This window comes from Trichomonas vaginalis, chromosome IV (genome assembly GCF_026262505.1).
Source record: "Trichomonas vaginalis G3 chromosome IV, whole genome shotgun sequence".
Classification (NCBI taxonomy): domain Eukaryota; phylum Parabasalia; order Trichomonadida; family Trichomonadidae; genus Trichomonas; species Trichomonas vaginalis.
This window is the reverse complement of record NC_067206.1, coordinates 6,718,947-6,730,741: the sequence shown is the minus strand read 5'-3', so window position 1 is coordinate 6,730,741 and position 11,795 is coordinate 6,718,947. Positions and strand designations below refer to the sequence as shown.

The following is an 11,795-nucleotide window of genomic DNA, read 5'->3' as shown; positions in this document are numbered from 1 at the left end:
TGCTAATCTCAAATTACATTTCAATTTCAATTCATTGGAAGATCCATTCACTTTCTCAATAAGCAACAAGCACTAATTTTCGATAAAAATGCTAATTTTGCCAAGATACACGTTCACATGAATAATTTTATGCTTTTTTTTTTTAAAAATTGCATGAGTTTGGTCTGTAGATATTTAAATACAATTAATTTACCGCACATAGTTTAATATTACAAACAAGAATAAAATTAAACATGGTACTAAATTAGATTTTTTGAGCACCATGTATAATATATCAGAAAGCATTCCATGTTGAAATATTGATGCCTGGGAAGTTTCTAATTTCATCCATTTGAGAAGGAGTATAAGTTGGGTAAATTATTTCTGCAGGGTATGCAAAAATACCATATTCACCAAGCGCATTTTTATTTATACCTTCAACACGGAAATAGAACATATAGTTTGGAAAACTCATAATGAATTCCGGAATTCCGAAAAATTCTTCAAAGTTATGATAAGTTTGGAAAGATATAACAGGCCTATCCCTTCTTATTACATCTGCTGCTCCTTTTAGAACTTCCAAGTCAAATCCTTCGCAATCTGCTTTCATAAATCCGATTTTCATATTATATTTCCGTGCTTCGTCATCAATTGTTACTAATGAAATGTTTTCATTACCTTCTTTGACAATACTTGCACCGCTATTTCCCGTATCAATTAAATGCATCACGCCTTCTTTCGACGCAAGACCTTTTCTAAATGTAACTACCTTGTCATCAATATTATTGTTTTTAACGACTGCTTTGAGAGCGTTGTAGTTAGATTTACTGATTTCGTATGAATAAATTTTTTTATTTGTATAGCTAGATAAAATGCATGCAGAGTCACCTATATATGCACCAGCATCAATCATATCGCGATTTTTAATATATTCTTTAATCTGACGCTTGGAATGTTTCAATCCATGATGAAATACTACAACTTCAGGGAAATATTCAGGAATTTTACATTTAGTTAATGAATGTGTTGCTGATGGTATCTTTCTTTCAATCGATGGTGGACTTTCCGGACAAGTATAGTTGTCATATGAAGAAAATAAGCAGCCAGCAACATAGCTAATATCTTTCATTTGCTTGCTGTTCATGAAATAAGTGTGAGTTAATAATTTTTCTGCTAGATAGTTTAAAGCGTGATTTTGGTATCTATCTGATAAGATTTTTAGAATTTCTTTAACTAGAAACGTTGAACTCTCGATATCATGCGGAATTCCATCGCCGACGTTGAATTGATGATTCGGAATAAATCCTTGGATGAAAAGATACCATTCATTTCTTCCTGCCATCTGAAGCGCTACTAATATTGATGTGTAAAGGATAATAAATGATAAACGATTGCAATGCCTATTGTTAATCATGCATTCAAAGTCAGAAAAAGTACAATTTTTTTTTCGTCAATTTTGAATGTTAACAATCAAACAGGGGTACACAATTTTTACCCATTATCTCACACATATGATACTAGCCCAACTAATATAGTCTAGACTTTTATTATTACTTCTTTAATCAATCCCCATTTTTATGATGGGGTAACCATGTCTAGCCTGAGAAAAGGACTCATATTTATGGTATAGATAGATTAGATCATCAGAAGCTTAACTGGAGACATAGGAGAAAAATTATGCAAATTTCAAAGATGAGAGAAACAGTGAAAATTGAATAAATTTTCATTTCATTTTTTTATCAAAAACGAAAATATTCAAAAATTTCAATAATTTTATTTTTTTTGCAGTCACATGAACATTTTTGTGCATTTTTAAATCAGCTAAATTGATTTATTTTTATCCTTTAGGCTATATTAGTGACAAATATAATTAACATTTATATTATATTATTCTTATTTTTATTATAATAAAAACTTGATTTTGACTTAAATAGTATAGTTCAAAAATGTATTGCTATCAAATCTCGTATAATGCATTTAATATATTTGGTTGATTTGAAATTTGATATTTCATTTTTTTTAACTTTTATTGAAATAAAACATGCAATAGTCTGCTCACACAAAATAAAACTTATTACAATGCGAAAGTTCAAAACTTAAGCAATGAATTTCACAAATAACAAAGAACGAAAACTTTATTGGAAATTACAGGCGTGCATCGTTTTCTTGTTGTGCAGTAAAGTTGGCCAAATTTGCACAACTTTTCCTGGAAATTTGCATAAATTAATAATATCATATACTCTAATAATACATGAAAGTTTATTGAAATCCCCAGGGCCAAAGTGGAGATATGAGATGATTGAAAAATAAAAATTGAAATACATTCATGTTTCTCAGGTAAAATCCATTTGCATGAGTAACTCCGTCTAAAAACCAAAAATCTATAACATGTTAGAAATCTATAATATAACAAAGGTACATGATAACGTTTAACTGATTAATCCTAATAAATTTATGCATCATGTCATGTATTTGAATTCGAACTCTTTTATTCAACTCTACGCCCCTAAATTTCGGTATGAGGCAAATTGAATGAGTGAAACAATTTTCCAATTTGGCTAATAGGATAAAATTCATGAGTCAAATTGTGAGCATAGAAAAATTTACCTTACAAATTTTGTAAAGCTCACAATATGACTCATGAAGTTTGATTTGAAATTATACATAATAATAAAACACCTAATGATATACAATTCTATTAGGTTTTTTACCCCTCCACTATCAGTTTTTTTGGTCCCTGTAAAATTTTCGATATGCTAAAAGAACGTGCACTAAAATGTCTGAAAAACAAGAAAGAAAATAACCATTCACAATACATAATACCATCCAAAGAAAAAATGCGGGAATTAGATGGTCTATCTTCATTTTATAATGTCGATATTAGAAATCAAAATGTCTTGGATTTTCTTTGGCAACAATTCCTTTATCTAAAGTCAAATGAACAGAGTACATACGGCAAAATAATCAAGCAATATTGCTTGAATACTCCCTATTATTTCGTATACGCATTAAATTCCGACCAAAATAAAGTTTCCCATGTTGTTGTAGCAATTGATATATTAATAGAACCTCGAAAATCTATTGGACGTTTCAACATGTATCTTTACATTCCAAGCATCAAATCCTACATTGATGCTTTTAAACTCTTTAACATACAGTTTAACCCACCAAAAGATTTTAATATCTACATCGAAAAATTCGAATATTTCAAGGGATATCCATATACTAAAGGTTTGCCAGTTAATTTGAATATTAAAACTATCGCGATGGGTGAATATTTTCATGTATTTATTAAATATACAGAGCAGTCTATTAGATCACCAGATTTTGGGTACATTTGTGTGATGAGATACGATGGTTTTTTATGGGATTATCATCACTTTCGTCTTTACATAGGAATGTTTGATCTTGAGGGGGAACTTCAACCTATAGTTATCAATAAAGATGGATCGATTAAATATATCACAGATGAAGAAATACCAATGAATAAGAATCATAAGAATCAGATTTATACACTTCTTGATGAATAAATAGTTTATTCATTCTTACTATTTGCTTCTTATTTGCACTTGATCTGAAATTATATTCTCAATATTATTCAAAACGAAAAATATTGGAATATAGGCACTTTCATTATTTATTATAATCGAATTAATGCAAATTCATAGCTCATCCATTGAAATAACCATTAACATCTCCTTAATTAGGATGGCCTCAAAAAAGATACAAATTAAAAATGATAAAGAATGATGTAGAATACTTGTGTATAACTATCATTGACTTATTGTATGGCTAATAATATACAACGAAGCTTGTTGCTAAATTTCAATTTCTTTTCAGACTTAAATGACATGAAAAAGAATTTGGAAAGAGAAAATTTGATCAATAAGAAGAGTTATATATAATAGTATCCATTAAAAAAACCAAATATATGAAATTGCTCATAATTATACTTTCAAAATTTTCAAACACAACCGCAATCTATGATACTCTAGAAATGCAAAGGGTATTAGTAACTGTTATTCAGAAGATAGTACCTGGAATCCCAAGCAATCAATACGAAATTACTCCCAAAGATGAAAACTATATCTTTCTCGGAGGAATCCAAAAGTGTAGAAAAGCTCTTCTTGATACGATAATCACCCAGAAAAACTAGCAACTATCGATGATCTTGAAAATCTATGCATGGCCATTAATCAAACTTATAATAAAATTTTAATTAGAATATCGAATTTTGACAATATGATTTTTGCTTTAAACACAATTACAATTAAATTCAAACGTTCTTGGTTTTTGAATCCAACGCGTTCTGAGAGCAGATAACGCATTTTGGGAACTCAAAGATTGCGAATCACAGGCAAAATAGACATCTGTCGTGATTTGAACCATTTCCTTCTTAAATGAAAAGAAAATTAAAAATGCAGAGTTGAGGATGTACAACCCTTTTCATTAGGAATTTTTCATTCAAAAAATGACACTTTTTGTAAAAGTGCCAGATTTTAATGAATTTAAAAAATCTTTGGATTAAATCACTGAACGAACATGTAGAGCCGCCTCCTGAACAGATTCTATCCGATTTTAAAATAGAGGAACCTCCACCTCCTCTAAGTAATATCGAAAGAACACCACAACAAGGAATTTTATCAAATTTAAATTTAACAGCACCAGTAAAACAGAAAAAATTTAAACTTGAAGTTACAAAAGAAGAGCCGCCATTAGAAATTCCAAAACCAGTCGAAAAACCAAAACCGAAACCAGTAAAAAAAGAAAAAGTCGTCAATTTCCATCATGGCATGAAAAAACCATTTCATGTAGAATTTTGTTTCGGAACTGGAGAAGTATTTGAAGGATTTAGGGATCCAAAAACTCCATTTACAATTCCAAATTTCTCTCTTTCACGTCCCGAATATTTTAGAGGAGAAGTTGATGAAATACCAGGACCTAATGAGATATGTAGTTATCAAGCTCAGTTATACAGAGTTTCTAAAGATGAAAATACAAATAAAGAATTTTACGTAGATATAGGAACAGGTCGCATTGCAATACAGAATATTAATAACAGTTATATACTAACTCTTAATGCAAATAACTCGCCAACGTCTCTCAGGTTGATAAAAGGAATTCAACCTAGAACAAAACCAGAATCGTATGTACAAATATTCGCGGAACAGATACCAGCAATGGAACCTTCAATTTATCTTATAAGATGCGCAAGTAATCAAAATGCAACTGATTTTTGTAAAACAATCTCTGATTGCGTGTCTATACCCTAATATATGAATTTGTTATAGATTACTTAGTATAAATATTGGTAATAATAGAGTGTTATTTTAAAATATAATTTTTTTTTTTAATATTACTTTTTAAGAAGAAATATGCTAATTTTAATCAATAAAGACAATATTTTAAAGTTTAGTTATAATACGTCTAGAATCTGTTGTAATACCTCACAAATATATTTCGATTTCGGACAATTTTTGAAAAGCTATGTGATCAATGTACTGTTAAACAAGTAATATTCTTAGGGATATATGCAGTTTTCAAAACTCCAAAAGAAATTTAAGCTTTCTTTATTGTGCAAACTTTTTGAAAAATAATTATATCAGTAGATAGGAGATAATATAGAGGTGCTTTAAGAATAACTAAAATTCGGGGAAACTTATTAACATTATACAGTCAGGGATAATAACAAAGAAATGACAGAATTTCTTATTTCAAATGGTGCAGATATCAATGCTAAAGGCAATGATGGAAATGCTGCTCTTCATCATACATTATACAATAATATAAAAGAAATGGCAGAATTTCTTATTTCAAATGGTGCAAATGTCAATGCTAAAAATGAAAATGCATGGACCCCTCTTCATTATGCAGCCAGATGTGATAAAAAAGAAATGACAGAATTTCTTATTTCACTCCTTGTCGTAGTTTTGTGGCTAAAAATAAATAATGTATATTATCATTTCTATTATTTATTTAACAATATTTATATATATATCTAAAAAAACAAAGAAATATTATACAATTTCAACAGAATGTTGCATAAAATGAATTTGGTCGCTCAGAATTCTGAAAAATCCTGGTTCTTCTTCCTGAACGATAGATAATGATCTTACAAAGTTCAATTTTTGGTTATTTTTGAGAGTTGCAACTCCATACAAAGTTACAGAGTAGAAAAGATTTTCTATGATCTCTACTTGGTGCGCCTGATACAGAGACATCAAACTAACAACTTCATTTAGCGCTGTAGCGGATTCTTGACCAATAATAAGATTTTGATCTCCGTAAATGAGATTTCTTGTGTATTGTGCGATACTTAGGAGATCAGGGTCTTTTGTTGGATCAATGGTTATCGAAAACTGAGCTTCATCTGTGTAATCTCCGGCACTTTGGGAAATTGACTTTCTGTAGCAGAGATCTTCGAGCCATTTATTGGTAATAGATTCACCATCTGGGAAATGGTATTCCTTTAATTGGACAAGAGTCACTGGTTCTGGTTCTGGAGGAGATTCTGGTTGTTCGGCCTGTTCTTGGGTTGTATTTGGAGCTGTGACCTGGTTAGATGATTGCTGACGACTTGGTGCAGAACTTTCTTGTTTGTTTGGCTGTTCAAATTGAGGTTGTACAGGTTGTGCAGCAGGAAGAGTATCTGCTGGCTCTACTGGTGGCACATTGCTTGGCATCCCTTGTGGAGCAACATTTGGCTGGTTAGTTGGCTGCATTGGCGCAGCATTTGCGAAATTAGTATTTCCGCCCATGAAAGGAATATCTTGGAACGCCATGTTAGGGGGCATGTTGCCATTATATGGCTGTGCTGATGGAGCAGGGCCTGGTAAGTTGTTTTCGTCTGGAAATCCGCCTTGAAATTGGTTTTCAACGTTTAAATTTCTACGTTCTGGCTTCGAGTATCGCTGAGTGGTATCATAAAATCTTAGCTTATCATAAGCTACCGGTTTTGAACTGAGTGCATCTGAATTTACATTTTGAATTTGACCTTTTTGGATATAGTATTTCAGCCAAAACAAAATTGTAGAAAATCTGAATCCAACATTAATAATATTTTGATCTACATTCGAAAAATCAAATGTTCCTTGTAGATTTTGAAAATAAGTATCTCTATATTGATAAAAATTAGCATAATCTATTTGTGCTGCAACATTCTGACCTCTGTTTAACATATTAGCAGTTTTGAGCATTGATTGTTCCTGTAATTCAAATAAACCGATATCTTCGTTAATAGATGTGTTAACAACCACTCCACCTTGCTGTTCTATGGTATTTTTAACATTTTCTAGCTCTTCAGAGCTCGTTACTGGTGAAACTGCAATATAAAAAGCTTTGCGTTGCATTGTGAAATAATTTTTCATATCACATGTCAATATAAATTCATAAGCAAACGAATTGTTTCTTTCTTCTTTTGCTACATTACTAATGTTTTTACAAATAATTCTCAGATGATTTTTAATTCAACTACAAGAGGAAAGAGCTACTCAAGAAGCTTTTGTTGGCGAACATGAGGAGAAATACAGGAAATTACAATTTTGAATTAAAGATTAAGTTTTTTTTTCCTTGGACAAAAGCAATACCGTTCGAAACAAAAGTGTCTTAGTCATTCTTCTCACTGTTGCAGTTGTGGTTCTGATAGAGGTTGAATGGTTTTCGTCAACAAATGAAACAATATTGTCTGAAATTTGTTTAGCTGTTCCGTTCCGACTATGCTGAAAATTCTCTATTATTTACTGCTGAAAGAAGCATTAATTAATATCACCACTCTCATCGGAGATATTTTGTCTTCTAAGAACTTATTCCACTCCTCATTTTCAGGATCCGATGACAACTTCTTTGAAATATAATTAGCACATCACATGGTGCAAACATCAATGAGGGAAAAAATTATGGATACACAGCACTTCATATTGCAGCAATAAATAATAGTAAAGAAATATCCCAGATTCTTATCTCACACGGCGCATATTAGAATATTCCTATATCAGATCCATTTTTATTAAACTCCACTATTTTATAGATTTTTTTCCCAAATTTTTCTGATTCTAATTTTGAATTTTACCTTTTTTTCTGATTTTAAGAATATATCTCAATATATCTCTAAACTTCAAATCTATGTATGTAATTAAGTACAACAAATTACATGCGTATCTCTTATTTTGCAATTTCTCCTGCATTCAATATACAATTTTCAATTTTTAATTGAAAATTGTATAGTGAAGGCAAGAGAATATAATTTTCTTACACAACATTTGGATATTTATTTTTAGAAATTTTCGCAATAGTAAGATCTAGCAACCCCACATCAATACAGTCACTAAACCTGATGCATCGATCAATCATTGGTATGCATTGTTGCTTTTAATATCGTACACTGACATAAAAAAAATATAAAAAATATCGATATTAAAGAATACTGTATCAATCAACTATTTGAGGACACATTTCTGATTATCTGAGCATCACTGAAGTCTTTTTAATTGTTTATTTCTGATTTTTAAAATCTCTTTATTTTCTTGATTTATACTAATAATTTGTATTCCATTACTTATTAGATCTCAGCTTTTAATAAAATAACAAAATTTTACTTTATCATAACAGACTTGTCTCTCGTAGGTATATATAGAATAGGTTTTGATAGATTGTTGTAAGTTTGAAAGAATAATCAAAGATTAACAAAACTAAAAATTCAGAGTTTAATCATTTTTTATTTCTAATCAAATCAATCTTCGAAAATATCAGAAAATTAAAGAATATTATCTTATGTAAGAACATTATTCTTTGGTACCATGTGATATAAGAACTTCTGCAGTTTCTTTACTATTATTCAATGCCGCATAATGAAGTGCTGTTACTCCATTTTCATCTTTTTCATTGATATTTGCACCATGCGATATAAGAACTTCTGCAGTTTCTTTACTATTATTCAATGCCGCATAATGAAGTGCTGTTACTCCATTTTTATTTTTTTCATTGATATTTGCACCATGCGATATAAGAACTTCTGCAGTTTCTTTACTATTATTTTCTGCTGCATAATGAAGTGCTGTTACTCCATTTTCATCTTTTTCATTGATATTCGCACCATGTGAAAGGAAGTATTCGATAAGGGATCGAATATTAAAAATAGGTGAATAAACAAAGCATTTGTTTATATCATTAGTTTGATCGAAATAAACTAAAAAGCATTCAAGATTTTTGTAAAGTCCACAAATTCTTAAATCGATCTCGATATTGTATTCATTCATCAAAAATGTCACAAAATCAATGTTATGTGAAATAATTGCATATTTCATGCATTCTTCATCTGGCTCTTGATATTTAAAGCATTCACTCATGATTTCTGGATTTCCACCTAAAAATGAAAATTGTAGACATTTTTGAGTTATTTCTGACTTAAATTTAGATCTTAATAACTTGAAACAATCAACTGCCCCGTGGGAACAACATAATTCAAGTAATGAATATCCTTCTTTAGAATATGGATATAAATTGCTATTAATTTTATGATCTTTATCAAAATCATCTCTTTCAGTGAAGTAAATGAATTCTACTTTATCATTATACATAATTGCTCTGTAAATTGTATTTTCTGTATGAACATCAAGAATTTGAAAATCATCTTTTCCGAAATCAGAAGATTTGTTTAATTTAAGGGAGGCTTCCGACCAGAAAGCTCTCTCAATTTTTTGTGATGTTTACACCAAAAGTGAGATTCGTTAAGCGTTTTTCTCGTTGAATATTGAGTTTCCCGGATTTTGAGTTATTCATAAAGCTCCTCTATATTATACCCTATCTACTGATATGATTATTTTTGAAAAATCTCTTAAATCGACCTGCACTGAATTTTTTAGGGAAAATTCGAAATTTTCTAGGCGTTTTCTGTAACGTTTTTTACGGAATAAAATCCGAAAAATAATTTTTTGAAGAATCATTTTGGTAGAATACTTATCGAAAATTATATTTATTATAATTTTGGTCGATAAAAATAAGCGGATTCAAAACTGGCAAAAACCCTTTCGGCAATTTGTGGACGATTCCGAACCCCCTCATTTTTGAAATTTAATAAGAAAAATAGAATCTTTATTAAATATAGATTTTTAAAAACTTGGTTATAAATTACGAAATTTTCTCACTTGGGCTAAAAAGTGATAATTGGGTCGGAAGCCACCCTTAATTCCATATTCTTTATAAAACAGGAAGTTGGATATTTTAATGATTTTGTTGACTTCTTCCACATGATATTCATCTGAAAACAGTTTGGCAAGAGATAAATATGACTTTGTATAGCGATTGTTATACAAAATGATATTTAAAATGTCTTCTATAATATTTTTGGGTGAATATTTATTGGAATCAATCAATTCTGTTTTGATCATTTTGAAAATCGAGTTAAATTCGTCTTCTGTTTCCGTTTTTAACTGATACAACGCGTTGTATATATCGATATAATATTTGTGGATATTTCTTAGTTCACTGTATTCATTTGGATGAACGTCTTGGTCCGACATTAATAATTATTAAAAAGGACACATTAGCGTTTTATCATATTAGATACTCCTTAAATTAATTATAAGAAAAAAAAATACTATGTTATACAATGACTACAAAGATTTCGGATATAAAATATGGATTTTGATTAAGTCAATAAATATGAAATGATGGAATAACAATGTAAATATACTTGGATTATACTAGATTCTTTAAATTTGAGCAATTTTCAATTTAATTTTCTTCAAAATTTGTTTTTTGCTTGTCTTTGTATGCAGAAAATGTCTGATTTATATCATTTTATAGTGAAATCAAATATAGAATACCATTAATTTTTTACTTTTGCAGAGTTGTGCCGCCACGCCCAAACTTTGATGTCATTGTCTCAGACTTTACTGGGAAAATCTAGTCCTATAGGCGACAGTAAAAGTCTACCCAATGATCGTCTTGTTTGCTTCACCCCGAAATAATATTTGAGATTGCAACGACAAAAGATAAAATACCAAATATAACGGATGAAGGAGTACTACTAAAATAGCCTAATTATTGACAACAGTTTGAATTTCATATTTACTCAAAATTGGCAAAATTACGTTCTCAAATAAGATAAATTAAGGGATATAGTATACTTGAATTATGTTAATTATGTTTCAAAGCATATTTTTTTAATTTAAAAAATTCCTAAAAAAAGGAATCGGTGTGCGGAATCCTCGGTTATTATAATCCTGCCGAGGCGGTTCCCGTTGGGACAGCCATTTTTTAATGTATTATAATAACCAAATAATAAGTTTTTCGTGAGTTTTGATGATAATTAAATAATAAATTTTTTGAAAAATTGAATTTTTTGCTATTTGGTTGGCGCAAAGCACCAACAAAATAGCGAAGAATAATAATATATGTTTATTTAAAATATGATTAAAATTTCTGACCGAAAACTATCAAAGATAAGTCATAAAAATAGCGTAGAATAAATATCTTCAAAGCTATCAGAAGTTACATCAAATGAATTAAATCAAGTTTTATATACATATATGAATTATTATTGTGCACCTGATTGAATGAGAAGATACATGATCTTTTTATAGTTTTCGTTTTCGTATTGTTTTTCTTTTGCAAAATCAAGTGGAGTTTTTCCATCATTTTTTTTATCACTTAGATCAACATGAATTGAAACTAAATATTCAACAACCTCAAGATGACCTTGGATCACTGCAAAATGTTTGAATATTGTTAGCAAAATAGTCAAGATCAACAGTAAGACCGCCACTCATAAAAAAAAGTTACAAGTCGTATTTTTTACAAAACCCTCAATATGTAAT

General features: G+C 29.8%; 5 protein-coding genes across 5 annotated transcripts, besides 1 other annotated feature; 2 read left to right on the top strand and 3 right to left on the bottom strand.

The window, feature by feature from the left end:
• Positions 1 to 46: 46 nt before the first annotated feature.
• Positions 47 to 1,424, bottom strand: TVAGG3_0043290 (methyltransferase, FKBM family protein family; the record flags this gene model as incomplete). The annotated part of the gene is made up of 1 exon (XM_001322782.1): positions 275 to 1,393. The coding sequence occupies one exon, from the start codon at positions 1,391 to 1,393 to the stop codon at positions 275 to 277; it is 1,119 nt and encodes a 372-aa protein (XP_001322817.1).
• A 3,057-nt stretch (positions 1,425 to 4,481) lies between these two features.
• On the top strand, positions 4,482 to 5,307 carry TVAGG3_0043280 (uncharacterized protein; the record flags this gene model as incomplete). Its single annotated transcript, XM_001322781.1, has 1 exon — positions 4,482 to 5,252. The coding sequence occupies one exon, from the start codon at positions 4,482 to 4,484 to the stop codon at positions 5,250 to 5,252; it is 771 nt and encodes a 256-aa protein (XP_001322816.1).
• Positions 5,308 to 5,675: 368 nt separating this feature from the next.
• TVAGG3_0043270 (positive regulation of myosin-light-chain-phosphatase protein) lies at positions 5,676 to 5,981 on the top strand (the record flags this gene model as incomplete). Its single annotated transcript, XM_001322780.1, has 1 exon — positions 5,676 to 5,981. One exon carries the CDS (start codon positions 5,676 to 5,678, stop codon positions 5,979 to 5,981), a length of 306 nt encoding a protein of 101 aa, XP_001322815.1.
• A 15-nt stretch (positions 5,982 to 5,996) lies between these two features.
• On the bottom strand, positions 5,997 to 7,328 carry TVAGG3_0043260 (NTF2-like family; the record flags this gene model as incomplete). Its single annotated transcript, XM_001322779.1, has 1 exon — positions 5,997 to 7,328. The coding sequence occupies one exon, from the start codon at positions 7,326 to 7,328 to the stop codon at positions 5,997 to 5,999; it is 1,332 nt and encodes a 443-aa protein (XP_001322814.1).
• A 1,431-nt stretch (positions 7,329 to 8,759) lies between these two features.
• On the bottom strand, positions 8,760 to 9,554 carry TVAGG3_0043250 (proteasome regulatory particle assembly; the record flags this gene model as incomplete). The annotated part of the gene is made up of 1 exon (XM_001322778.1): positions 8,760 to 9,554. The coding sequence occupies one exon, from the start codon at positions 9,552 to 9,554 to the stop codon at positions 8,760 to 8,762; it is 795 nt and encodes a 264-aa protein (XP_001322813.1).
• Positions 9,555 to 9,640: 86 nt separating this feature from the next.
• Positions 9,641 to 10,158: a mobile genetic element.
• Positions 10,159 to 11,795: the final 1,637 nt, after the last annotated feature.